Here is a 27,965-nt window from a genome sequence, read left to right as displayed (position 1 = left end):
CTATTGTAAGCAGGGCATAGAGTAGTTACTGTAGCTAATGAAAGGTAAACCCTGATAACACACAGATGCAACCCAGCAGTGTAAAATAGAATGCCCTTGCTGATCTAACACTAGTGACATATTTAACACTAGTAACACAAATTTTCCATACTGCCTTTCCAGGTAGCTCAGTGGTAAAGAATCTACCTGCCAGTGCAGGAGCCACAGAGGATACACGTTCAGTCCCTGGGTCGGGAAGATCCCCTGGAGAAGGAGATGGCAACCCAGTCCAGTATTCTTGCCAGGATAATCCCATGGACAGAGGAGCCTGGCTGGCTACAGTCCATTGGGTCTGAAGAGTTCGACACGACTGAGCACGCGCGCGCACACACACACACACACTTTCCTTACAAGAAGCAGAAAGGATGTGAGTGCAAAGAGAGACCGTGTGTTTTCAATGTTTTCGTCAACTGGGGAGGAAGGTGATCCTACCAAAAAGGGAAGCTTGCGTATCAGCTGCCTGCCTAACATTTCCCCTGATGACCCAAGCTACCCAAGTATACTTTGCATGCATAGGTAGTTCTTTTCCCCCATATAACTTTATACTGTGTTTTCTTTGGTCATACACCATGCTGACTATCAAAAGTTTATCAACAAGTGTGCTTCACTGGGATTGAAAAGCAGCAAGGAAAATTGGCAGAAAACAGATCTCTCGCAGAGTAGGCTTCTTCCCCAACCACTACCTGCACTTCTTCAAGGTGACCTTGCGGGGATGACTTCCCAGTAACCAGCATTAAAATAGTTCTGCCCTGACAGAGCAGGCATTTGTTGCACGTCTGAAGGGTTACTAATCCTGTGCATCTTAAAAGGCACTCAAATGAACAGAGCCTTGTAAATTGGATTTCTATTAGCCAGACCTGATGATAGCTCTTCATCAGTGGAATGGGAGGAAGTGCTATCAATAGCCCCAGCTCTAAATATCTTTGTTTTTTTAATGCCATACTTATTTTGGGGCTCTCTCATCCAAAATGGTGATGAATGCTAGAATCACCAGAATTGATTGTATTTAAGGTTTTAAATAAACCCTTACAATCTAGACAACAGCTATTTTTAAATGCTTTTCAACCTGAAAAGCGTTTGGAACAAAAGTCAAAAACATAACAGTCAGAAAGGAATATGGTGAAAATGTGTTAAGCCTTGTTCTGCTTATAGTTCCCCACATTGATTTCAGCTCACAGTTTTGCTATTCATAAAAATTTGGGATGATAGACTTTCTTTCTCTTCATTTTCTGCATTGAAAATAATAATTGAGAGGGATAAAGCCAATTGTGGAAATCTCTCAGTTCTGAGGAACATTTCTTGGTTTTAAGAATTTTGCTTTTATAATTTGAGATTGGATAAAAGCTAGTGCTTGTTTTTTGTAAGAGCTATAACTGGGAATTTTAAATTCTTAGGTGTCTAATTTCAATTGTACATTAAAACAATTGGAAATGACCCGTAGTAGGGAAGTTTCAGGGGCAGGGAATACTCTTCGTAATGAAAGCAGCAAACATCTGTGTTCTTTCTAGTCTGTCTTTTGATTAGCGTGGCCTCATCTATCACTAGTCTTTGATATGAACACCAAGAAGTCACGTCCTTTTGTTTTAAATGATAAATATGCCTTTGTCATGAATACTCATAGGCAACCCAGGATTTACATCTGAATTGTCAAAGTGTAACTGCCCAGCTTCTGTGATGAGTGACATTATTAGTGAAATAAAGAAGTTTTTAATTTGTCATGGATAGGCCTTAGATGGTGACATTATGAGACTGTGTAGGTTGTGATGCTAGAAAAAGTTGTCCTTCCTCCACTATTTTTCTAAGATTTGTCATGTATCAACAAGAAGCAATCTGCAGCAGGAAGGTCTCTGTGAACATTTTGCCTTTAGAGCCATTAGTCCATCTCTTTAGGTTTTATTATTTAGACTTGATAGCTGGTAGTTCTTATCAAAACTAATATTGTGAAGTGACAGGCTTCTGATGGTCAAACAGTCAGTTTAAAGATTGGCTCTGTCTGGCTGTTATTGCCAAAGATACTATTTAAAAAAACAAAACAAAACAGTTTTATTTCAAGATTAATGTCAATGATATTTTCCAAGTAAGTTTTTTTTTAAATAATCTTTGGGCAAACTCACATCTACTTATAGATATTTATGTATGTGCTCTTTATGTAAATATACTGGCAGACACGTAATATTTACCTACACAGTGTTGTCTTACTCTTCAAAACCTTTTACTCTCAGGGTCAACTGTTGTGTTTGACTCTCCTACTAAGAAATTAGGACCATTAAAATTAAAAATACTGTGCAGTCTTGAGCTTCTCTCATGTGTAGTGTAAAAGATTCCAACTTATATGTTTCTGCTTTATTTATTTCTACATTATTATAGACAAATAGTTTGATTATTTCGAAGTTTCTTATTAGGATAAATGTTTAGAATGTTTCATGTTGATAATAAGCAGTTCTAATTTATGTGTGAAAAACATTCTATGAAGATTTGGTGTATTAACAGTCACTTCAGCAGAAATGGCATTACCTTTTATAAGCTCAGACTTCATAATTGCAACACAACTGTTTTAAAAGCAGGTCCTCCTTAACTACTTTAAGAATTTTTCATTTTTTCTTTTTCAACTGAATTGACTGGTTAGATTACCCAAAACAACGTCTAACTTAGAATATTGAGATTTACAGGAGAGTTAAACTCTATGTTTTAGTTTGATTCAGTCTCTCTCCATATAAAATTCACCTTAAAATGGTCCCATCAGTTATAACAGCCCCACTTAAATTGTGTTTTATTTGGGGTCATATTCCTCACCTCATGAATGCATTAGTCTCAGATTTTCTTTGTTTTATTGTGTCAAAGCTGAAGGTTAGCAAGTTTTAAGAAAATACTTCTTGATTGCCAAATAAAGGCAAAAAAATGTATTTGATTAGAAATTTATTATCAACTAGGAATTTTCTTTTTTTCTACTTTTTCGTTTTCTTTTTTTTTTTCATTTCTTAATATTTACTAGGTCACTTGTTTCATGGAAAATGAAGTCTTATTTATATTTGTTTCCCAACAGAAAACAATCCTTAACAACTCCAAAGTCCAACCCCTTACATTAATTGAGATTTTTGTACTGTAATATGAGTGTCTTGGGTTTTTGAGACCCTAAGGTTTTCACCCAACTTGAAGACAATGATGCCAGTGAGCTTCTGTCCAGAGTTAATCAGCTGCAGAATTTGTAAACTGCACATGTGTCAAAGTTGAAAATGTTAGCACTCTAATAGAAGCTTGAAAAGGTTAGATCTGATAAAAGCCGTCAGCAGTTAAAGGAAGTGATTTATGGGAATGTAATGACACAAAATGCCTCATTTATCACTCATATATAGATAGGTTAAGGTTCCTATGTCATACTTTTAAAAACTTGACCACTTCGAATTGTCAAAATAGGTACTTAATTGCCCTTCATCCTTTTCATTTGGAATTTATTTCATTTGAGTTTGGTAATTTCATCTATGATCACTTTACTGTCATTGACTTCATATGGTTCCATTTAGAGTCATTCATATTTTGGAGTTGCAAAAGCTGTACATCACTGATCTTAAAGTTTTATTAGCTAGAGCTGTTGCAAGGAAGGCTAAGCCAACCTTCTATATGTTAATTTACATTTTTGTTAAACAGGAATGCCATGGAGATGTGTTAAAGTGTCATTTTGTCTTTTCTAACACTTGTAATTTTCATCAGCATTTTCTAATCCTCTAAAGTTTCTATACGTCTCTTCTTAAACAACACAACATGAGGTTTAAAAGAGCCATCAATTTGTTTGCCTTTAAGTTCCACACAAATTAAATTTAATGAAAGCTTGCCTATGTTGGTTAAATGATCCTAAAAAAAAAAAGATAAAACCAAAAGCTAAGAGACATGCCAGCTTGTATTTCCTTCCCAGATTAATTAAGATACAATTCTTGATTACTTCTATATACATTCTAAGAAAGCACTTATAAACTTGGGATTCCTAAATATCTGTTTGCTTATTTGATATCATTTAGTTTATGCATGCATATCCTAACACTTAAATAAAAACTATTTTTAAACTGCCAATATATAAAAGTAATATTATAAAACAAATTTTATAATGATTATTACCGTTTTAAACTCTTTAGTATGAAGGGTAAAGAATTGTTTAAGGCCTTCTTGAAAATTATTCAGATCATTAAATATAGCAGAAGTGTCTCGGGGTTTCCCCCTGTACCCCTGTACAATCAAAAAGTAAATTGGAAAACTTTGACAGTCTCAGTTTATCAGCCAAATATTGCCCTTTCTTCAGTAGGGACTTCCCAAGTTCCTCTTAAGAAGTCGGAGCAATTTCTTCAACGAGACAAAGGCATGACAGTGAATGTGGGCAAAGGAGGAGCTGTAAATGTAGCTGACCCTTGCTGTACCTTGATTCCATCAAATGGACTAGAAAAAAATACATTTTTGAGACGAATCATCGGAAGTTGCATATGGATTCGTATGACTTCTTAACATCAAGAAATTACTGTTAATTTTGTTAGACATGACAGAGCCATTATAGTTACGTAAGAAAATATCCATTTTTAAAAGAGCTACACACCAAGAATATGTAGGAGTGGAGAGACTAGGGACTGAGGATTTCTTGTAAAATATGTCAGCAAAATGCATAAGTTGAGAGAGGGAAGGTGGGTATTTAGTAGGGGATTCTCTGCTTTTCATACATTTAAAAATTTTTGCAATCAAACCCCAAAAAAGTCAGGGAGATTATTACATTAATCTTGTCCAAAACTGTTGCTTTTTAATATAAAATTATAATACCTTATGTTTTCTTGATATCAGTTTTAATTTTAAAATCATAAAGTATTATCTAAAAATGTTTTTTTAAGTCTCCAAAATTTATTTCTCCTCAGATTATCTAATTGGCTAACATAAAATGCAGTTACATACTTTAACTCAGCAGCAAACTGGTATCTTCCAACCTAAAAAAGAGCTAAGAAATTCTGCATGTTTATTCAAAATATGACAGAAACCTATTAGCATACTTTTTTGTGCTCTGAAAAGTATGTGGCTTCTAAATGACATTGCAGATTATTTTTTGTTTGCTTAAATGTATAATTTCAGTCCTGTATTTCTGACAACAGAATTTAAAAATGTGTATAGGTCTTATATTTTCAGCTTCATTTATTATCATTGTTCACTAAAGCATTTTCTTGAGTTGCAATTATACTCTCCCAACTTAAGAAATATTAAGTGAAGTGTATTTTTTCTGCATATATCTTTGTTCTGAAAAAACTTTTGTACATTTAAATCAAAATTTTAATTCTCCTATGATTTGAAAAAAATCTGCATGTATTTACTTGGCTGTCTTTAGACATGTATGCAGTATTTTTATCTTTAAATGACAACAGAACCCCTGAAGGTCTCAAAGTCTTAAAGTATACATTGATTTGAAGAAAAGGTATTCTTCATATGAATTTATTCTTTATCCTGTTTATATTAAAGGATAGTTAACCAAATGTGTTTTTCTATTTTTATAGATCATTTACATATATTAAGGCAACACAGGAAGCACCATTTCAATTTAACCTTCCAGAGATTAATCATTTTATTTGAAGGAGTTTTGTTGTTATTCTTTCAAGTCAATGATTAGGAAAAATTCATATCATGTGTGTTTATATAATCATAGGAGTCAAAATTGTCTCAATCTATGAATCTTAATAGTTTGCTCTTGTAACAACTATGAAGCAATGTATTAAAATGCCTTAATTACAGGGCAAGAAAAAGAGAAAGCACAGTCTTTTAGCATATGATCTTCAATTGTTCACCAAAGGATAAAGAAAGCATTCAAGCGTGGTTTCAAGAACTGTCAGCAATAAGAAAATGCAAGGTGCTTTGTAGAGCCTTAAAGACCTTTCTGGGAAATAGATGTAATTAAAAAGTAAAATAGACTTTTCATTTTAAAGAAATTTTTTAAATCTTATAGAATTTCATAATGTTAATATATTAATAAGGGCATTATTTTCTTACCCCAGATAAGAAAAAGTCATCCATGAAGCTATTATATTTGATTCACACAGTGAATCTTATAAGTATTTTTTTCTTTAGGTTTGATGTAAGAGTGCAAATTATACGTATAATAATTTTTAAAGGTGTTTTCTGTCATATTCCTATATGCTGATTAAATCTTATTCATAAACTATGAACATCTAGTAGTCTTCCTTTTACTAAGAGAAGTCCTTTTATGCACACTAAAGTTCAAAATGATCAGAAAAATTTATTTTTGCACTCTTAATTAACATGTTCATATATACCTTGCTTCTTGTCAGCACAGCACTAATCCTGGTAGTCAGGTATGAGAATTTCAGAAGCACTTTAACTTTCATATTAAAAAAAAATTATTTTCCATGAAGTTCAGTCCAAATGTCTAACAGTATGTCTCCAAGTTGCATTAAAGTGGAGAAGGTTAACCTCAGTGTCTGATAAGAATCTATTTATAAATAACCCCAGTGCTTAACTTCAGCCTGCTCTGCCTCTGTCAGAGTTTGGGGATCTAGTCGGCTCCCACCAAGAACCCACACATCAGTATGTACTGACTACTTCCAGGCACCAAATATATTCATGTTTAAATTGTCTTCATTTCAGGACACCTCATCTGGAGATTAATCAATTTCAGAAGAGTAGTGTTTTTAATTACTCTTTACACTGAGAAACTGTTTGTGGGCCAGTGTTATTTTTCCATCTAGTCAATGACCAATGTATTCACTGTTCAACATTAAAAAAAAAAAAAGATTAATTTGGCAGTGTATTAAAAGACCTTATTAAAATCTCCAGTGCCTAGACTTCTATTTAAAATCACAATGTGGAACAATAAATGTGCGTAGTACAGGGACTGGTCTCCAGTTTAACTCACACAGAGATGTACCCACTAAAAAGGTCTGCTCTGTGTTTCCATTAAATTGAGTTTCTCAGTTTAAATTATTATTCTGTAGAAGATACAACAGACTACTTTGTTCTTAAATAGTCATGCAGTAGATTGAGTAGTACTTGAAGATTTGTTGCATTTTGACTATAGGAAAAATAATGCCTCTGCGTGATAATGAGTATATGATTTGCATGTGCATTGTATAATTCACAGTATACATATGCATTCATCATGTTATTCTTTGCAATATGATGAATTATGTCAGTTTATTGCATATGTCTGCATGTACCTCATCTCTTAATTAAAGCATTAATCACTAAAATTACCAGAGATATGTGGTTTTACTGTACTTTTAAAATTTAATGTTGATCTTTGCATGGTAATATACATATTATTTCTTATTGGTAAGCTATACTAAGACATTTTAAGTAAGGATTTCCATGTTATGATTCTATCATATCAATTATTTTAAATATGCTTATCTTAATATATACTTACAACACACTTTTTAACTGTTTTAAATCATTTTTATATGAGATTAATTCCCTAAATCAATAAAATTACCAAAGACATATATATGTGCATATATATGCGTATTATATGATCAACATTAAAATTTAAAAGAATATATATACTCTATCTGTACTTTTAAATTTTAAAGTTGATCTTTGCATAGTCATATGCATTATTTCTAATTGGTAGACTATGATAAGACATGCTAAGTGAACATTCCATGTTTTGCTCCTAGCAAATCAATTTCAAATATGTTACTTTGTTTAACTTTTTATTTTATATTGGAGTTTTAAATGTTATTTTAATATACATTTGCCACACCCTTTAACATTTGTGTTGCTTAATCGTTTCATTTGAGAGTTAATTATACTTGATGTTCATTTCCAAGCACCCAATATTAGTTCATTTATAAATGATGAACATTTGCTATTCATGTGATTCAATCCTTTTTAGAATTCAGTTCTTTTAGAAATTGTTATTGAGAACAGAATAACGAATTGTGAGGTTTTGAGGAAAAATTTGTGAAAAAAATGGTACCACCTGGTCACAGGTTTAGTTGTTACCTAGGAGGCACATGTTGCATATTGCAGTCCATTTAACATTCCTGAGAGAAAAATTTATTCATTGAGCCCCTCAGCTCTTCCTGTCACATTCACCACTGTCTTTCTTTTCAGCCCCAAACCTTGCTCTGTGCTGCTCCAAGAAGACAGAGCCCTCCCTCATGTGACTTCATGAAGCCACGTATCCCTCTTTGAGTTTTTGCTTGTTCTCTCCCATCATGTCCAGTTAAGATGGTTCCTTATTGCATTTCTTCCTTTCCTCAGTTTTCTCTCTTCCCCAGAATCACGAAGTTTGCCCATGCTTTGAAAGTCATCCTTGGTTGGCTTGTGCATTAGAGCCACTAACTTGTTTCTTTCTTCGCTCTGTCACAACATTCATACTGGCGGCCTCTACAGCAACACGCACTTAATGCTAAAGAACTTGACATTCTCCCAGGCTTTGTTTCAGAAACACGTCTCTGAAGATGCCTGTGGATGCTGCTCTGATGTGCAGGTTATGCTCCTGCATCTTACACACCTACGTAAATATTCTTTCATTGCTAATTGAGAATGACATTCCTTAGGCCTGCTCACCTGGACCTGGCACTAACTTCATAGCTGGCATGCTGCGCAATTCAGAAGCAGGAAGGCACTAGTCTCCCATACTTTATACTTCTTATTTTGTCTTTTTTTCTTTTTCCTGCACAATACTGCTGGACCCATCTTCCAAGGGCATGACTCTGGTGTGATGCTTCCCTCTTAGTGCTGTTTTTCTCTGTCCCACTTCACTCTGCTCCATGACCTGGGAGTCTGACCATCAAGCAGACTCCTTTGCCCTCTGGCTTCCTGTTGGGTTCATTCAGTGGGGAGGCATTGGCAGGAGATCCAAGGGTTCATAGGAAGTGCCAGAAAGGTATTTGTTCTCCTACCCACTTCTCTTTCGGGTCCCTCAGGTAGACTGCCTGTGACGATCAAGTCAGCCTTGTCATGCAGTCCTCCCCACCCAGCTCCTTTCTCAGCTCTGGGTGTCCACTTCCTTCTCTCTGCCATTCAAACCTAGGAGTGGAGGGGTCTCCCTGCTGTTGACAGCCTGGATGCATTGCACCTCCGAACCTCCTTAGAATTTTCCGTGTTGTACATTCCCTACAGAGCGAAGTCAGGCTCCTCAGCCTTCCTGCTGCCTCTCTAGCCTTATCCCTAGATGTTGCTCCACGTACCAACATAATTCCAGTCAAACAAACATACCCCACAATGCCCTTTTGCATGACTTTGTGATTGCATGATCCAATGCCCATATTCTCCTTGTTTTGGCCCATTTTATTTAACCTTCCCTTCTTCTAAATTATTCTAATGAAATGATTCATTAAGAGTCTAGACTGAAGAAAACAAGTATTACATTTGAAGCTAAAGTCATGTTTAGAGCATTTGGAAAATGTTACTCTCCCCTGAACTTCAGACCCATAAATCCACCTGGCTTTTCAACATCTCTACTTGGATATATGTTAGATATCTCAAACTCAGCATGCCAAATCTGAATTCCAGATGCCCCTAAAAGTTTTCCCCATCCCCGTTAATGATGACTCTAGCCTTCCATTCATCTAGGCAAAACCTCTTTGGATCATTCTTGCTTCTTTCCCTCATAGTTCACTTGTGATCTTTTTCTAGAAATCCTGTTGATTCTGCCTCCAAAAATGTCCCCGGAATCAACCAGTTTTCACCATCTCCACTGCTACCACTTGGTCCAAGTCATCGTCATGTCCTTCCTGGACTATTGAAATAACTAGTCTCCCTGCTTACATGCCCACCCTCCTAAAGTCTTTTCTCAGCATAGCATCCAAATCATCAAATAGAAGTAGATCGCGTTAATCCTTTGCTAAAAAGTCTTCTGGTGGTTCCACAATTGACCCAGAATAAGAACCAAAATCTATACATTTGGCCTTTGCAGTCCCACATGGTTCCTTGGAGTCATTGCTATAATCTTATCTCCTACCACAGTCCTCAAACTCCTTCTGCACCAGGCATTCTGGTGGCTTCTTTGTTGTTCCTCAGACTTACGAGGTACATTTTTGCCTTAGGCTCTTTGCAGTGAATGTTCTCCTTGCATGAAACCCTTTCTGAATACATGGTTCAGTGTCAAAAGTGAGATACAACATCACTTTATCAGACCTACCCTAACCCTCCCCAGCAGCCACCATCCTTCTTCCTTTCTTTGTGCTTCTCCATAGTCCTTTTTACCTTCTTACATGATGTATACTGTCCTCTATTTTATTTACTCCATTAGACTTAAAATTATACAAGGGCAGGGTTTTTGGTCTGTTTTATTTCCTGCTGTATCCTTAAGAACAGTGCCTGGCATGTAACAAGCTCTTAATAAATATTTGTTGAATAAATGACTAGGTTTATTTTGAACAAGCTTGATGTATTTCTGAAGTGTATATATATATATATGTCTCATGTATCAATGTCAGTGGTACAGATTGTTCATATTATCTGCATTTGATGTTCCCAAAGCTTCTGACACTTGGACAAAATGTTTCAAATCTAATGTATTTACAGTAGAAATAATCAGTCTTTCAATTTTACAATTACAAGAAAATAGGCTTTCTCCTCTCTTCATTGCTCTTGTCTTAGGAAACCCCCTGTAGTTTCTGAGAGAAATAATACCAACTTTCTAAGAAGAACTATTGGTATTGTTTTATATGCTATTAATAGGTTTGGAAACAATGCTATTATAATTAATTTACCAAACACTTTATGATAAGTGTGCACTGTACCATGCATTTTAACTATTATTGCCAAGTATCAAACTTCAAACTTAAATAAGCAAATATTCCAAATTTTAGCAAATCTGAAGTTAAGCAGAAGATGACATCTTGGGGCAGAAGATGGCATCTTAGGGCCAAGTAGAAATAAGTATGCATTCTCTCAGTTCCATTTTGATTACTGAGGGTTATCCAAACAATTTACTGCTGCTGCTGCAAAGTCACATCAGTCGCATCCGACTGTGTGAACCCATAGACGGCAGCCCACCAGGCTCCGCTGTCCCTGGGATTCTCCAGGCAAGAATACTGGAGTGGGTTGCCATTTCCTTCTCCAATGCATGAAAGTGAAAAGTGAAAGTGAAGTCGCTCAGTCCTGTCCGACTCTTTGTGACCCCATGGACTATAGCCCACCAAGCTCCTCTGTCCATGGGATTTTCCAGGCAAGAGTACTAGAGTGGGTTTCCATTGCCAAACCAATTTAATTGAATTTAAAAGATCCATAGTGTGGGCCATCTCTGCACATATTATAGCCAATAGAAATTAAGAAATTAATACTTCAAATGAAAAATCATGCATCATTATTACTTTTTTATATTCTCTCAATATTCATCTAAGATGCTGTATTTACTACATAAATTTGTGTTACTTAGCAAAAATAATTTTATTTTGTGCAGGAAAAGGGCTTGCTTAGGTCAGAGTTTCACTGAATGCTATTTGCTGAATATGTTCCTCAAGACAAAAGGTGGGTGGTCAAATGATTTTCGAAAACATGACTTACTACATTGAAATTTCAGAGGCTCTGAGATGTTCTCCAGGAAGGAAACATGGTTATCATTGTTCAGTTCAGTTCAGTTCAGTCGCTCAGTCGTGTCCAACTCTTTGCGACCCCATGAACCGCAGCATGCCAGGCCTCCCTGTCCATCCAACTCCCAAAGTTTACCCAAACTCATGTCCATTGAGTCGGTGATACCATCCAACCATCTCATCCTCTGTCATCCCCTTTTCCTTCAGCCTTCAATCTTTCCCAGCATTAGGGTCTTTTCAAATGAGTCAGCTGTTCGTATCAGGTAACCAAAGTATTGGAGTTTCAGCTTCAGCATCAGTCCTTCCAATGAACACTCAGGACTGATCTCCTTTAGGATGGACTGGTTGGATCTCCTTGCAGTCCAAGGGACTCTCAAGAGTCTTCTCCAACACCACAGTTCAAAAGCATCAATTCTTTGGCACTCAGCTTTCTTTATAGTCCAACTCTCACATTTATACATGACTACTGGAAAAGCCATAGCTTTGACTAGATGGACCTTTGTTGGCAAAGTAATGTCTCTGCTTTTTAATATGCTGTCTAGGTTTGTCATAGCTTTTCTTCTGAGGAACAAGCATCTTTTAATTTCATGGCTGCAATCAGAATCTGCAGTGATTTTGGAGCCCCCCAAAATAAAGTCTCTCACTGTTTCCATTGTTTCCCCATCTATTTACAATGAAATGATGGGACCAGATGCCATGTTCTTAGTTTTCTGAATGTTGAGTTTTAAGCCAACTTTTTCACTTTCTTCTTTCACTTTCATCAAGAGGCTCTTTAGTTCTTCTTCACTTTCTGCCATAACAATGGTGTCATCTGTGTATCTGAGGTTGTTGATATTTCTCCTGGCAATCTGGATTCCAGTTTGTGCTTCATCCTGCCTGACATTTCGCATAATGTACTCTGCATATAAGTTAAAGAGCAGGGGACAATATACAGCCTTGATGTACTCCTTTTCTGATTTGGAACCAGTCTGTTGTTCCATGTCCAGTTCTAACTGTTGCTACTTGATCTGCATATGGATTTCTCAGGAGGCGGGTCAGGTGGTCTGGTATTCCCAATCTCTTTCAGAATTTTCCACAGTTTATTGTGATCCACCTAGTCAAAGGTTTTGGCATAGTCATTTTTTGACCACGGAATCACATTTTGCATCTAAAACTGCATTCCCTTTGGAATGGCCTCTTAAGAACTCTTGTGTGGACTCTTGACCAATAGGAGATGGTAATCACATCACTGGTGGGATGTCAGGTGGCAGACAGGGAGCGAGCTCCCACTTCAGAGCAATCAACATGGAGATAAGTAACACCTCCCCCTGGGCCTCCTAACTAGCCAGACTTCTCAACACTGAAAATCCCAGATGGCATCCCCTTAGACCAGAGAGGGCAAAGTGAAATGCTCCTGGGGTCCAGGCAGACAGGTTAGAGTGGGGACTGTGGTGAAGCTAAGAGCCAGCAGTGTTTCATCACAGGGTGGCCACCACTTGGTCTCAGCCCACTGTGGCCACGGAGATACAGTGGGCCCAGGATCACCAGATCTTCCAGTTCTTCAGCGTCAAAAATCCAGATTTCCAGGTTTAGTCTCCTGCGTTTTAAATGCTGTTAACTAATTCCATGTTTTAAAACAGCAAAACACCAGCCACCCAATAAAATATATTCTAGGCCTGCCCCAGTGTGTGACCTCCACCTTAAGAGGAGCTAGAATAGCAGCATAAAAAGATGAGACATGTCGGGAAACCTGGAATGCACTTCTCCTGCCGCGTGCTTGGGCCCTTGTGGAAACCAGGTTACTTTCAGTATTTTTGAGGCCAGAATTTTTCCACCTCAGTAGAAATCTTTGAGCCTGAAAAGCATTAAAAACTAATTTATTTCATTGCCCTCATCAAATAATGGTAATTTAATATATGTAAAGATGTTTTTACTTTACAAAGTACCATCACTGAAAATAAAATGATAGCCTCTAGGTGTATTAGTCTGATAGGGCGTCATAGCAAAATACCACAGACGGAGGGCTTCCCAGGTGGCACTAGTGGTAAAGAACATGCCTGCCAATGCAGGAGGCTTAAGATAACCAGATTCAACCCCTGTGTCAGGAAGATCCCTTGGAAGAGGGCACGGCAACCCACTCCAGTATTCTTGCCTAGAGAATCCCATGGACAGAGGAGGCTGGTGGGCCACAGTCCATAGGGCTGCAAATAGTTGGACGTGACTAAAGTGACTTAGCACGCAGGCACAAGTGGCTTAAATTGCAGAAATGTATTTTCTCAAAGTTCTGGAAGTTGAAAATTCAAGATCAAGCTGTCAGTAGGGTTGACTCCTTCCGAGGGCTGAGAGGGAAGTGTTTGTCCCAGGCGTCTCTCACTGGTGTGGAGACAGCTGTCTTCTCCCTGTCTTTACATCCTCTTCCTTGATCTTATAAGGATACCAGTCGTACTAACCTAACTACCTCTAAAGATCCTGTCTCCAAGTAGTATCACATTCTGAGGTCCTCGTATGTGGGTGCGGAATGTTAGCACTTCAATATCATATGTTTTGTTTTTTGAATACCTAGAAATTTGGCACAAAGTTTTAACCATAAAGTTTTATATTTAAGCTAGGAAAAGTTCTTTTTTGAATTGCATGGGAAAAAAGTATATAAAACCAAGTGTCAAAAGTTTTATGTAACTTATCTGGGTACCTACCAAAAATAGCATGTGTGTGTGAGCTGCTAGGAAAGGAGTGATTGAAACCATAGATTTATCTATTTGGGCCACCACCAAGTGCCTAAGTAGATATACAAGTTAGAATGTGTACCTAATAAATATGAAATACAGTATGAACTGAATAATATGATTTAAAATGAGATGTGAAAGCTTACTACTATTAACATTAAACCATGTTCTAATGCATAAATCAGAGAAGGCAATGGCACCCCACTCCAGTACTCTTGCCTGGAAAATCCCATGGACGGAGGACCCTGGTAGGCTGCAGTCCATGAGGTCGCAAAGAGTCAGACATGACTAAGCGACTTCACTTTCACTTGTCACATTCATGCATTGGAGAAGGAAATGGCAACCCACTCCAGTGTTCTTGCCTGGAGAATCCCAGGGACGGGGGAGCCTGGTGGGCTGCCGTCTATGGAGTCGCACAGAGTCGGACACGACTGAAGCGACTTAGCAGCAGCAATGCATAACTATTCTTAGAATATCTAAGCTTATGCACAAGAGTTCTGTTTGTGTGTCTCATTTTCGGTTATCTTCTCTTGTTTTAGTGCTTCTTAATTACAATGAAACAAAAAATCAGTACAGTTTTAGATTTTAATGGCCAAAGAAAGAAGGCAGAAATAAAACAGGATCTTGAATTCAACATTGATGATATAAAATATTTCAAATCAGCTTTATTTTCTACACTGCTTGCTCACAATTTTCTCCACACTTTTGTAGATGTCCAAAACCCCAAGGTGCTTGGGTTGAGACCTTCTGGAGCCTTTCTATTGTTTAGCTAAGTGAGACAAATATTCCCAAATGGAGGCTAGTTGTCTTTCAAAACTTTTCTTTCTTTCAAAGCAGATAGCTGAAGTTCCCTCTCTCACATATTCATTCGTTTATTCATTTAACATATACCATGGGCTAGGTATTCAGGTAGGCTTTAAAGATAAGCATAGCTGCCTCTAACCTCAGGGAGCTCACAGTCTGGTACAGTGAACATAAATGGAAAACAGGGAATTTGCAGTGGAGATTCTGGCCAGAATAGAACCATCACTCAGGCCAGAATGAGTGGAAAAGTCACAAGTAAAGCACAGAAATTTTCTCGGTGACTGACCCAGTTGTATGTTGCAAAGATGCCAAAGCATGAAAACACACAGTGTATTGAGGGAATTGTAAGTACCTGAGACTGGAGACGTGGGAGCCAAGTCATGAAGGGAATTTGGAGAAATCGTATGGGCGTTGAGGAGCCTTGCCTCCCATATTTTAATCAGGAAAACAGCATTTTTTAAAAGATCATGTGGGGAGTGATGTAGGGGATAGGTCAGAAGGAAAGAACCGTGAGAATTACAGTCTATTGTGAGTTCACTTAAGAAGAAGAGACAGTAAAGTGATGTGTTTAAGAAAAGGGTAGACCCTAGAGCCAGGGTAACACCTTGGCAGCCTGGCTCTGCCACTTCTTAGCTATGAAAGCATGGGCCAGTCCCTTAGTTTCTCTGAACTTCCGTTTCCTCATCTCAAAACGAAGATAATGTAAAGAACCCATCTGCCAATGCAGGAGGCGTAAGAGTTGCGGGTTCAGTTCCTGGGTCGGGAAGATCCCCTGGAGGAGGGCATGGCAACCCACTCCACTATTCTTGCCTGGAGAATCCCATAGACAGAGGAGCTTGGTGAGGTATAGTCCATGAGGTCACAAAGAGTCAGACACGACTTAGTGACTAAACAAACAACAAAAATGCACTTTCTAGGGATGCTGTGAGAATTAAGTGCATTGTATATATTAATCACTCAGTATATCTTAACAATTATTGTTATTAATGTTAAACAATAATGCCTTGGACTAAGATGGGGCTAGGTGATAAGTTTAAAGCAAGTTAAAACAGGAGAATCCAGGAACTATCTTAGTAAGGTTGTAGAGGAAGGGGCTGAGCCGGTGTGTAACCTGCTACGGGGACTAAACACCTAAAGATATTCTGTGTTCTCCAGAGTTCTTCACTGGTATTAGGTTCCAACTGTACAGCTTTTATGCTTGAATATAATCAGATGCCGCTGTCAGAACATCGCTGACATCTCTGCCCCTCCATCTCTAGATGCTGCTGTCAGGATTCCTGTCCCCTCTGAAGCTTGAGGCCTGTTTATGAGGTGAGCATTATATGCACCCTCAGTCGCCCCAGGCCTAAGAGAAACCACGAGACAGTATATGAACCCATGGCCTTAAATGTCTTGTTTTTCATTCTAAAGAAATCTGCCCCCCCCTTTTTTTTAAGTCTTGGCAAACTTTGATGTTCTATTTTCCTGAATTTACTGGGAACTTCATGAAGCCCATCACCAGATGATTGACAGTAGGATCACTGGAAACATTTTTCTATCCTTCTATTTAATGGGAAAAATCAAAGTGTTTGTCACTCTAATCTGATACTTGTAAAAAGAAGTTTTGCAGTGAGGAATCTAACAACTACAACAAAAAAAGGCCCGCTTTCTCTGCAGGCTTTTCAGAGCAATGCCTGCTTTGCTGGAGACAAAACCGCTGCCATGTACCTCTCCCAAGCTCTGTCCATACACATTGGTCTGGGTTATTCTGCTTTCTTTCCAGGAGAGCAAATGTCAGCCAGCCATGCTAGCATTCTCTTCATGAACCTTATTGTATCTGAATCTCTCTTCCTCAATGCATCCTGGAGTCTAGGTCTCCCTCGGGGTGAGAGGGAGCCTAGCCTCCCTAGGGTGGCTCCGGATGATCTGGTTAAATAAAAATTCCTCCTTTGCCTTGTCTAATTGGAGTACCAGGAATGTAACAATGGACAAGACACCTAAGGGTCCCATCCTTAGGGAGTTCATATTATCATGGGAAAGACAGTAAATGAATAAATGCATTCTTTTTAAGTCATGAACATATGATCCATGAAGGTCTTTCCAACCAACTGTGGTTAAATGTTGTTGTTGTTCAGTCACTAATTGTGTCCAACTTTTTGCAACCCCATGGACACACCAGGCTCCTCTCTCCTCCACTAGCTCCTGGAGTTTGCTCAAATTCATGTTCATTGAATTGGTGATGCTATCTAACCATCTCATCCTCTGCTGCCCCCTGCTCCTTTTGCCTTCAGTCTCTCCCAGCATCAGAGGCTTTTCCAATGAGTCAGCCCTTGGCATCAGGTGGCCAAAGTACTGGAGCACGAGCTTCAGCATCAGTCCTTCCAAAGAATATTCAGAATTCATTTCCTTTAGGATTGACTGTGATTTGAACTCCTTGCAGACCAAAGGACTCTCAAGAGCCTTCTCCAGCCCCACAGTTTGAAAGCATCGATATGTCTCAATAAATGCTTGAATTGAATTAGATCCCTCTGCGTCTGAGTCCTTCAAACTCGAGACTGTAACTTTGAGATTGGCCTTCAAATGTACTGCTATTTTCTGTATAACTCTGTTTAGCCTATGTGAGATCAGAAGCATTGAATGTTTTGGCTGTAGTGTGAAGTTTTTATGGTATATGGCTATTGATATGAATGCTACAGTATCTAGCTTCCTGCGGCTGCTGCTGCTGCTGCTCAGTCACTTCAGTCGTGTCCGACTCTGTGCGACCCCATAGACGGCAGCCCACCAGGCTCCTCTGTCCATGGGATTCTCCAGGAAAGAACACTGGAGTGGGTTGCCATTTCCTCCTCCAATGCATGAAAGTAAAAAGTGAAAGTGAAGTCGCTCAGTCGTGTCCGACTCTTAGCGACCCCATGGACTGCAGCCTACCAGGTTCCTCCATCCATGGGATTTTCCAGGCAAGAGTACTGGAGTGGGGTGCCATTACCTTCTTCTCCAATCTAGCTTCCTACTTCCTCAAAATAGCTGAGCACCTATAATATCATTTCCCACTGCTTTTGTATAACATCGGTAAGCCAGTAAGGGTGGATAAGCAGAAACAGTGGATAAGTGGTTGTGTTCTTATTGTCTGTGTACTTCAGAATATATATATGACCAGGTTATGACAGATGGGCCTCAGTGACAACCCAGTCAGCACATACATGCAATGTAAGCATCAAAGAGTTATGCATTCTAATAAAACTAAATGGAAAAAAAATTGCAGTTTTCCCAGTATTTGTAAAATACAAGCAGTGATTCACTTTCATCACCAAAATATTTACATTAAGTTATTTATTCATTACCAGATCGGGGTAGGGCCCTATAGAAGATGGGTCAATTTGTCATTGTTTTCCATTATGTACCCATTCTGTGATATGGTATTCACAAACTAAAAATGTGCTTAAAGATTAAGATCATGTAAATATTTGGAAATTAAAATGAGAGGCATGAGATTTGCCTGTCACATAATTTCCTACTAGACATATCTTTAAAGTAGAGCTTTAGCCTTTCATTCACTGTATTCTATCACTCAGATAATTATTGATCAGAATCTGCTAAGGGCCAGCCATAAACCAAGCACTCACCTAGGCCTCTGAATACAGAGATTCCCCCCAAATACAATTCCTGCTCTCAGTGAGCTGATTCTAATGGGGGATGCAGACCAGTAAACAGCACTTGTGGCAAGTAAACCAGCAATTACAGCATGAAATGACTAAGATTGAGATGTGCCTGGAGTATATGATGAAAATACAGAAGGCTAATTCCTACACACCCCATCTTAGATTAGAGGGGAAGATGAATGGGGAACAGGGTTTTGAACAGGAGGGACAGCATGTGCAGAGGCTTGGAGGAATGGAAGCTGCCAACAGCTTTTAGTGTGATTAGAGCACAGCAATCAGGAACCAGATTAAAACCTTGTATGATGCCATAGACTTCAAACATTGTCTCTGGGGCAGCACAGATAGGTTTTTTATAGCAAGTTGCTGACACAATTAGATTTGTTATTTAGAAATATTGTTAAGCCCCATTGTGGAAGACCAGTTAGAGGTGTTTGGTTTATGGGAGGTTTTGCTTGTTTGTTTTGGCTGTGGAAATATAAGAAAGACTGGGGAAGGGAGACCAAATGGGAGGTTCTTGCTGAAGTTCAAAAGTGTGAAATGGAAAAGAAGTGTGAAAATGGAAAAGAATAAAGGCAGTTCAGTCAAGATGGGGAAAACAAAACAGATTTGGATATTAGGGACTTGTGTTGTCCCGTCTTTCACTGTGAAATTTGAGTTGAAAAGTACAGTGTTTGTAACAGATGCAGGTAAACTCAAGAGTATTGAGTAGCATTTAAACCACTTGCACTTTTGAGTGTCCAGTTTATTTCCAGTGAGACTTGAACCGAGGGCTTCTGAGTTCTGCTGTCCTGTATTCTTTCCCTTAACACTTTATCTATGTTAAATGGAAGCAAACAAATACAAACCAGCAAAAGGATCTGTTATCTATATGATACGTATAGGAGACCAAGTTACTGCTAAAATTGGAACATCTTTTATCAAATATCTTTATGGAATGTACTTTTAAATAACAAAAGCATTTTCAGGTTGGCAATTTCTCAGTCGTTAGTGCATTTTTTTAAAACAGTGTTTCAACCAGCATGTGTTTCCTCACCTTCAAACAGTGAGTGGCAGTGTTTGGAAAACATTTGTTAAAGTCTCTAAATACAAGGTGATGCTTCCCATAACACTTGTGACATACCCTTCTACATGAGAAAATGGTTTGCCTTTCGGGTCATTCCTAGATCAATTTACTTTTAAAGCATTTATGTGCCATTACAAGGATTCACAAAAAAAAAGAGGCAGCACTGCATGACTTTGAGTTGGCCCAGGATTTTCATTCGCTCCTATTCCTTTTTTAAAAGTAAACCTTTCTTAAAGTTGTGTTTTTCCTCTTCATTTCATTCATAAGTGTAGGTGTCTCTTATTTCTTTGAAAAACTTTGAGCTCAATCACTAGAATTAAGCAGGGGGATTAAAAACAGAAAAAATTCACACTTAAACTTCTTACAGCTAGCCAACACCTCCTGTGGATAAACATCACATTTTACAAATGAAGAAACTGAGGTCCAATGAGGTGGTCACCCAGCATCAAATTCTGTAATCTATGAGTTGGGCAAATTTTTTTAAAAAGGCATGGGATTTATGTAGGGATGTCACAAGTTTTAATGTCACAAGTGTTTAGTAATTATATACCTGCTATCAATCACCTTGACATAGAGAACTCTTGAAGTCCTAAAACATTTTTCTTAACAATTAGTAGCCAGTCTAGACCCCCAACTCCAGCCATGTGCTGCCCCAGGACCTGAGGTTGTGTCATGCTGTCTTTCTTTTCTCTTGCATGCTGCATAGTACTCACTGTGCATTAAAATCAACTAGTGATGATTAACAATTTTAAATAGGGGGACAGTCTAGAAATTATTTACATCATCGGCTACGAGCTAAGAACAAATATGTTGTTGTTCAGTCGCTAAGTTGTATCCAACTCTTTTGTGATCCTGTGGACTGTAACCCTCCAGGCTCCTCTGTAGCCCACCAGACTCCTTTGTCCATGGGGTTTCCCAGGCAAGGATACTGGAGTGGGTTGTCATTTCCTCCTTAGGGGATCTTCCCACCCCAGGACTCAAACCCGCATCTCCTACATTGGCAGCAGATTCTTTACCACTGAGCCACCTGGGAAGCCCTGTAAAGAAGCAGTATAGATGAGTAGAAAGAGTTCAGGTACGAGAGAAGGAAGAGCAGAGTTTAATTCTCAGTGTGGCCTTGGGCAGATTGTTTTCTCTCCTCTTTTTTTGCACATCTGTAAAATGAGCCCAGTTTGATTCTTATGAGAATTTAGTGAGCGCACATGTATATAGTGACTGGCACAAAAGTCACATTTAGTTAAAGGAAACTAGCAGTACTGAGTACTGGGTCTACCTTTAAGGGAACCAGTGTACGCCAAGTCAAGGAGAGTAGATGCTGCAAGGATATGTTTTTGCTTGGGTCTTAGTTTCTGATGCCAGTGCTGTAGTTAAGATATCCCCCTCTGTTCAGCGTGAGGCTACAGAGAATCTAAACACTTCTTGAAGGACAGCGCCAGTGCACTAATAAAACATCTCCTTGCCCAGGAGCCCAAACAAAGTTTGTCTCCCGCAGGGGGACTTTTTTTTTCTTTTTTCTGTTTTCTTCTTTCTTGTATTTATTTATTCTTCCAACAGATGCTTCCTTGTTTTTGGAGCCATATCATGCATTGGGGGTTAGTAATTTCACTTTTCCAAGATCTCAGATACTTGAAAAATAAAGAGTTGGGTTTCTTTTTTTTTAACTTTAGATTACAGGCACAGGGGAAAAAATCCAAGAGCTATAAACTGGGGAGTACATTAACCACTTGGGATTATTTCAAAGTGAAAGGACATTTACTAGGTTCATCTGACCTCTGATTTGAGGATCAGTTTTTAAAAAACACCACCAATCACAGACTTGTAAAGTTTGCAGAAACTGCCGACAGACCCAAATATGTTAAAGGTTGTAATCTCCTGAAAGGAGTTGGTTGATTTTCCTGTTGCCCCTCCTATCAACTTTAACCTCCAACCTTCTCCGGCATGTATCACTACAAATAAAACTGCTGAGGTTTGACAAGAGGATATAAAGTCATTAGGCCATTGCACAGGGATGGCCACGTGATTTTCTTCAACCTGGAATGAATGCTCTGTAATTTGGGCTTTTCAATAGGAAGTCATAAACACTCACTCATATCGCTTTAGTTTTAATAATTACTCTTAAAAAAAAAAAAAACAGAAACATACATATTCAATGATGTTTGACAACTGGAATTTAGTGGTTTTGTTATTGGTTGTCTTTGACCATTAACTTGGATTTCTGTTCTTAATTTTAATGTATACGATTTCAAGCAAGCAGCGTACGATCCTGCTGTAAACATGGCATTTGTATACAGCACTGTAAATGAATTTTTAGTTCATGATTAAGACAAACCAGATGACAAAAAGCAAGCAATGTATTTGTGTTGCTCTGCTGATTTAAAAAATAATTCCCTGCCCTGGATTCACCTGCAGTGCCTTTCTTCTTCGAGTGCATGGCGGGGTGTGAGGCTCATGGAGCATTTAAGTGCGCCAGGGTTTCTGAAGTTTCAGTTACTTGTGTAGATTCTCAAGTAATTCAGCTGTCTATGGAAATTATTCATTCTACACTAGATAAATGCTCTCTTATGAAGTCTCTGGCACCATTCAGTCTGAAATCAGGTAATTCTCTGTTACTAGTGTTTGAACATAAGGAATGGGGGAACGATAACATCAGTACTTGAACAGTGGTTCTTGGTATGTTTTAGTGTGTCTGCTTTTTTAAAGGTAGGTCAAGTGTGTTTTGTTAGATACAGCTTAGTGGCTCTCAGCCAACCCCGGAAAGGTGGTATGTGTATTTATCTATTTATATGTATATATATATCCAATATATATGTATATATCCAATATATAGGGCTTCCCCCATGGCTCAGTGGTAAAGAATCTGCCTGCCAATGCAAAAGATGCAGATTCAATCTCTGGGTGAGGAAGATACCCTGAAGAAGGAAGGAGCAACCCGCTCCAGTATTCTTACCAGGAAAATCTCATGGACAGAGGAGCCTGGCACACTACAGTCCGTAGAGTCACAAAAAGTTAGACATGACTGAGCACATGTGCATCCAATATATATATATATATGCAGGTATTCTTTCTTCATGCTAATTTTCTTCTATTCCTGTTCCTTTCACTGGGCAGCTGAGCAGAGGAGGACATGTGATATGAAGGACTGGGGGTTTGGTAAATAAGGAGCCTTGGTGTGAGAGAGACGGGAACGTGGTACTGATTAGGTCCCACTTGCCTTTTTGGTCGCCTTAGCAGAATCCAGACTTTCAGCAGAGCCAGGGTGCATTCTGCAGAAGCACTGTGTTATCATAAGGAAAGAGCGTGCATGTAAAAACTCCCAAACAGTCATCTAAGCAATGTCACTTATTTCTGAGCAGGATCCAGAACCTAGAAGAGATCTGTGTGTTGATTTGGAGCTGGGGTTGGGGTGAGGTGGGATGAGGGAGCATGCAGGAGATGGGGATAGAAAACAAAACAAGCAAACTGGGTGGGTGTGGCCTCACATCTTACAATTCTAAGGAAACTAGAGCTTTATAAGCTCCTTATGGTAAAACTGTGGAGACCATAAGACTGGCTCTTGTTTCTCCCATTGAATGGTGTATAAATCCAAATGGTAATTATTAACAACAGCTGTAGGAATCTTGTACATTTATTCAGCACTTCCACATTCTTTTTTTTTTTTTTTTTTTTGAGCCTTTAGGAAACAAAGCATTTTAACGGATAAGGAAGCAAAGGCTCAGAAAGCTAAAGTGACTTGTCCAAGACTAATTCATTAGTGTCAGAGCTAGGATTGCTTTGCTTATTAGTCAACAGAACTGTTCTGTTGACCACGTACCAGGCATGTGCCAGGTACCAGGCATCTGAGGATGAATGAGGGGCCTCCCCTCAAGGAGCTCCAAGTCTGTGCAGGGTTGCAGGGGCGTGGGGGGTGGGGGGACATCAGGGGCACTGAGGCACTGACTGCGACTCAGAAAACGAGTCTGCAGGAAAGGGAGGCAGATTCTCACCAGATGTCCTCATTCCAAGTAAGGACAGTTTTAAGAATGTTAGCTGTTTAGCCAATTCAAACACATCTTCCCATTTTAATTTCCTGAATTACCAGTTCTAAAACTCTTAAAAAATAAACAGCTATATTGTAGAAAAGGCCCAGCCTGATAACTCAGCTGGTGACAAGTGAGATGAGCTCCTACTAGACTAATTAGGAAAAACTGTGGACACCAGGAGCTGGAGCTGTGGGGTGGTTGAGTGGACAACTCAAAAGTTAAAAATATATATCATAGATAGAACAAGAAAAAGCATTTGACTTTTTGCTAATATAAAATGCCAGATCCGTCCATTTTTATGTTTTATGTATCTGTCCCATGACTTTAAAATAAATAAATCTCTAAAACTCATGTAATGGTGCTAGATGAGGGAAACCCATTCTAACTGATTTACTTATTTTAAACCTTAAATCAATAGCCACAGAATGAATATTTTGACTATTTAACCAAGCTTTCTTTGTATTTGCTTTTACCAAGACCTTCATTCCTTCCATTTTTATCGATAGAAGCATATACATGGCTTTAATAGATTTTTTAATGGGCAGACATGAAATTGAGATGAGATTCAGTTCATCAAAACATCAAGGAATGCTTTGTATTCCTGAAAAAGATGCTGTTTTGCTAGTGCTTGGTGCCACCTAGATGAAGAGTTCTAAAGTTAGTTTGACTGCCCAGCCCTTTTCGTTGTAGTTGTGTGTAGTGGTTAGTGTCAGTAGACATTGAATGCGTGTACAAAATTGTGAATAAAAAGAATGGTTTCCCCTCACCCAGAGTTACAGTGAAATTTGACATCCTAAGATGAGGCCCAGGATGAAAAAGAAAGGATTCCTATTCCAGCTTGAGAGTACAGGAGAAAGATCCTCTCATCTCAGCCCTCTTGTCTTATATGACCTTTTAAGCATTGCTAAGAAAGCTGAGCGCCGAAGAATTGATGCTTTTGAACTGTGATGTTGGAGAAGACTCTTGAGAGTCCCTTGGACTGCAAGGAGATCCAACCAGTCCATTCTGAAGGAGATCAGCCCTGGGATTTCTTTGGAAGGAATGATGCTAAAGCTGAAACTCCAGTACTTTGGCCACCTCATGCGAAGAGTTGACTCATTTGAAAAGACCCTGATGCTGGGAAAGATTGAGGGCAGGAGGAGAAGGGGACGACAGAGGATGAGATGGCTGGATGGCATCACCGACTCAATGGACATGAGTTTGAGTAAACTCCAGGAGTTAGTGATGAACAGGAAGGCCTGGCGTGCTGCAGTCCATGGGGTCCCAAAGAGTCAAACATGACTGAGCAACTGAACTGAACTGAACTGAAGCAGGCAGTGAAATGAGTATTCCCCAGCTAGAGATAGAACAGAAACAGAATCAAGCAATAGAAAAAGTTGAGGCTCAGAGTTGGAAATCTTGAGGAAAAGTAAACTTAGAATTAGTTCCTGAAGCTCTGAATCTGAGTGTCCAACTGTAGTAGCGCCTTCGGAAAGAGAAGTGTGAGTATACTGGAAAGCACTGGTTCAGTGGCTTTTTGCCACCACATTTTGGCTTAAATTGCAATTGGAAGCTTATGCTCTGCAGTGAGTCACTCTCCCTTTCATCTGGGTTGGGTGAACTGGGTGATTCCCAGAATGTTTCTGTTCTGGGGCCGTCTTCTCATGCAGTGCTCGCTTTGGGAGTAGAGTGCCCTGGTTTGCTCGAGATCTAGGTTCTGAAGTTGAGTGCAATTCTTAGTCCCCATCCCTTTGCTGACTCAGGGAACAAAGACTCCTTCAAGCCAAGCGGACCCTGATGAAGAAGCAGTGATCCAGTGACCTCTTCCTTTCCTCCCTGCTCTAACTTTCCCCGTCCTGACAGCCACCCCACCCACCCCAGCCCGCCGTGTCGTCTTCCCTATCACTGGTGCACAGCTGCATAGACCTTCTTAGTCCTGCTTCTCACTTCGAGCCTTTTTTCTTGGTCCCCTCATCCCCTTTACTCAAGTTTTGTTTTTTTTTTTCCTCTTTTAGTCAGGGTTAATTGGTCTTGCCTTCCAGGAAAGCTCTCCATAACAGACTTCCTGCTGGAGTCAGCTTTTCTAAAGTCTCATAAATTCCTGAGAAGTCGAGCGAGGGGATGCCCCAGGAAACTCCTTCTGGAATTGCTAGAGGGCAAAAAAGGCTGTACAGACCTCTCTTTAGTTACATAGCCCTTCCCCTTGCCCGCCAGAAGCCCAACTAAATACCCTTTTTTCTTTCTTCCTCATCTTATTTAAGAGAGGGGGACAGTTAATTAACAAAGGAATCAGAGACTATTACTCTCCACAATAAGATTTCCTCTCATTTAGCTGGCTTACATTCTATCACCCACATAGATAGGTCATTAGACTTTTATTTATGCAGCATAACTTCTGACTGCACTGAAGTGATATAAATATAATTTATCTGATGACTCAGAAGGTACCTCAGTTGGTCATGCTAGAATTTTCCACATTGGAAGATAGAGTCCACGAGACTGCATCTCTGCACTGACCCACAGGTGATTAGCCTGCCGCTTTCTCTACTACAGACTAACCAACAAAGAACAGTACTTATGTCAAAATGATTTTTGATTTGTTGGATATTCATGGTGAATAGAAAATAAATTTAAATTAAATGTCATATAGTCAGAGCAGGTAGTAGGGGAGCGAATAAAAGCTTCCTCTTTTATGGGCTGCTAAGAGGTGATAGCTCTTAAAAAGCAGTCTGCTAAGTGATCCCAAGCGAATGCAAATTAACAGTTGTTTTCTTTCAGAACTGTATGACTGAATAAACATTTACCATTTGTTTCATTTCTACTCATCTCTTAAAACAGTTGCTACAGGTCTTAATAGTAAGACTCGAAACATATAATATATTAGCCTTGGCACATCAAAATATTGTTCATCTTCCAAACTTGAGATATTCCAGTTTGGCTTCTCACTGAGTTTATAATGTTCTTAGGGTATGTATCTAAAAATGCATCTTACTAATCTCCTGGGATTTATTTTTATTTTTTTAAAAAAGAGTCCCTGTAACTTGTCACTATTCCCGGCTTAAACATGGTCTGTCAATTGTGAGACTGATGCCCATTGTGTTACGTTTCAGTCTTAGGAGGAGTCTTGAATAAGAAAACCCACCAAATAGTAGTTTGGAAGAAAGACTTATGATGTTGGTGCAAAATAATAATGAGGTTAAAAATGAAATTTCAACCTCAGTGGAGAACAGTGATGCCTGCTTTTTCATGCAAGCCTTTCACATGGATTCAATGTGATCACCTTTTCTCATAGCACCAACGGGGCCACTGTGAAGGGTAAAGAATTTCAGCAACTGAACAACAAATCAAATAAATATCAAATAAATTCATTTTAGGAACTCTCCTTAAAGGTCTATTCCAATCGTTAACATTCCTGGTTAACACCAGCTCCACAACATTGGAGCTGGTGTGTCTGCCAAGTGCTCAGCACTGAGTTCTCATGCAGCAAATTTAGCATGACAAAGTTGCTCCTGTTTTTGTTTTTGGGTGTTTTTTTTTTTTTTTTTTTTGCAAGTAGAAAACCTGCGGCCCCAAATGGAGCCTCATGCAGTCAACTACAGAATGGAGATGAGATCCGAGGAGAGATACAGTATAAGGGATTATCTGGGATCATGTACATGGTTCGCAATTGCCTTTGTATGGCTCCTGGGTTAGATCATTCTTGGCAAGTTTGGTGAATTAGTATCCTATTCCTGAGTCCGGTTTCAATACCTAGTTTGGAACTCTTCCACTCCCTGAGAACTTCCATTGAAATTTTTATCAATGGTATTTGCATAGACAAAATGGAATCAAACTATTGACATGTAGTTGTTTTTTAAAAAGCAAATTTATGTGAATGGTTTGTCAGTAGAGATAATTTAGCCAAAGGCACCTGTCTTCTCTAAGAACTCGGCCTGAAAAGACTTTTAGGGGGAGCCTGGTGAATTTTTTGTCCTTAAAATAAAGCTGTTTTTGAGGTAGGAGAGAAGCTTAGTTTTTGAAATGGCACAATGAATAACAAAGGCCCCTTTTCACCCCCAAAAAAAGGACTAAAAAGGACATTTGTTCAACTCTTGAGGAAGAATTGCGCCGTTAACATAAAAGTCTAGATACAAGAGGAGGGAAAATTGGAGGAAGAGGAGGAGCAGGTAGAATTAGGAAATGCAGGACCCGGGAAGCAACTTGTT

The 27,965-nt window shown here is 38.9% G+C and overlaps 1 protein-coding gene across 16 annotated transcripts in view; it reads left to right on the top strand.

The window, feature by feature from the left end:
* Positions 1-27,965, top strand: part of CDIN1 (CDAN1 interacting nuclease 1) — a 231,340-nt gene that overhangs the window by 146,946 nt on the left and 56,429 nt on the right. For 2 of the 16 annotated variants that reach the window (XM_086322000.1, XM_086321997.1), the window contains one exon: positions 16,324-16,452. The exons of 12 other annotated variants lie outside the window; for them this stretch is intronic. In XM_086322000.1, coding sequence (XP_086178126.1) covers positions 16,324-16,354 — 31 coding nt within the window. In that variant the 3' untranslated portion in view covers positions 16,355-16,452. Of the gene's footprint in view, positions 1-162; positions 1,740-16,323; positions 16,453-27,965 lie in introns of those variants that run through there. 2 more of the 16 variants (XM_086322003.1, XM_086321999.1) reach the window with 2 other exon arrangements.

The sequence above is a fragment of the Bos grunniens genome, chromosome 10 (assembly GCF_055505025.1).
Source record: "Bos grunniens cultivar Pamir isolate PY7600 chromosome 10, Bosgru_T2T1.0, whole genome shotgun sequence".
NCBI lineage: Eukaryota > Metazoa > Chordata > Mammalia > Artiodactyla > Bovidae > Bos > Bos grunniens.
The sequence above is the reverse complement of the archived record's forward strand: the minus strand, read 5'-3'. Positions and strand labels throughout refer to the sequence as shown.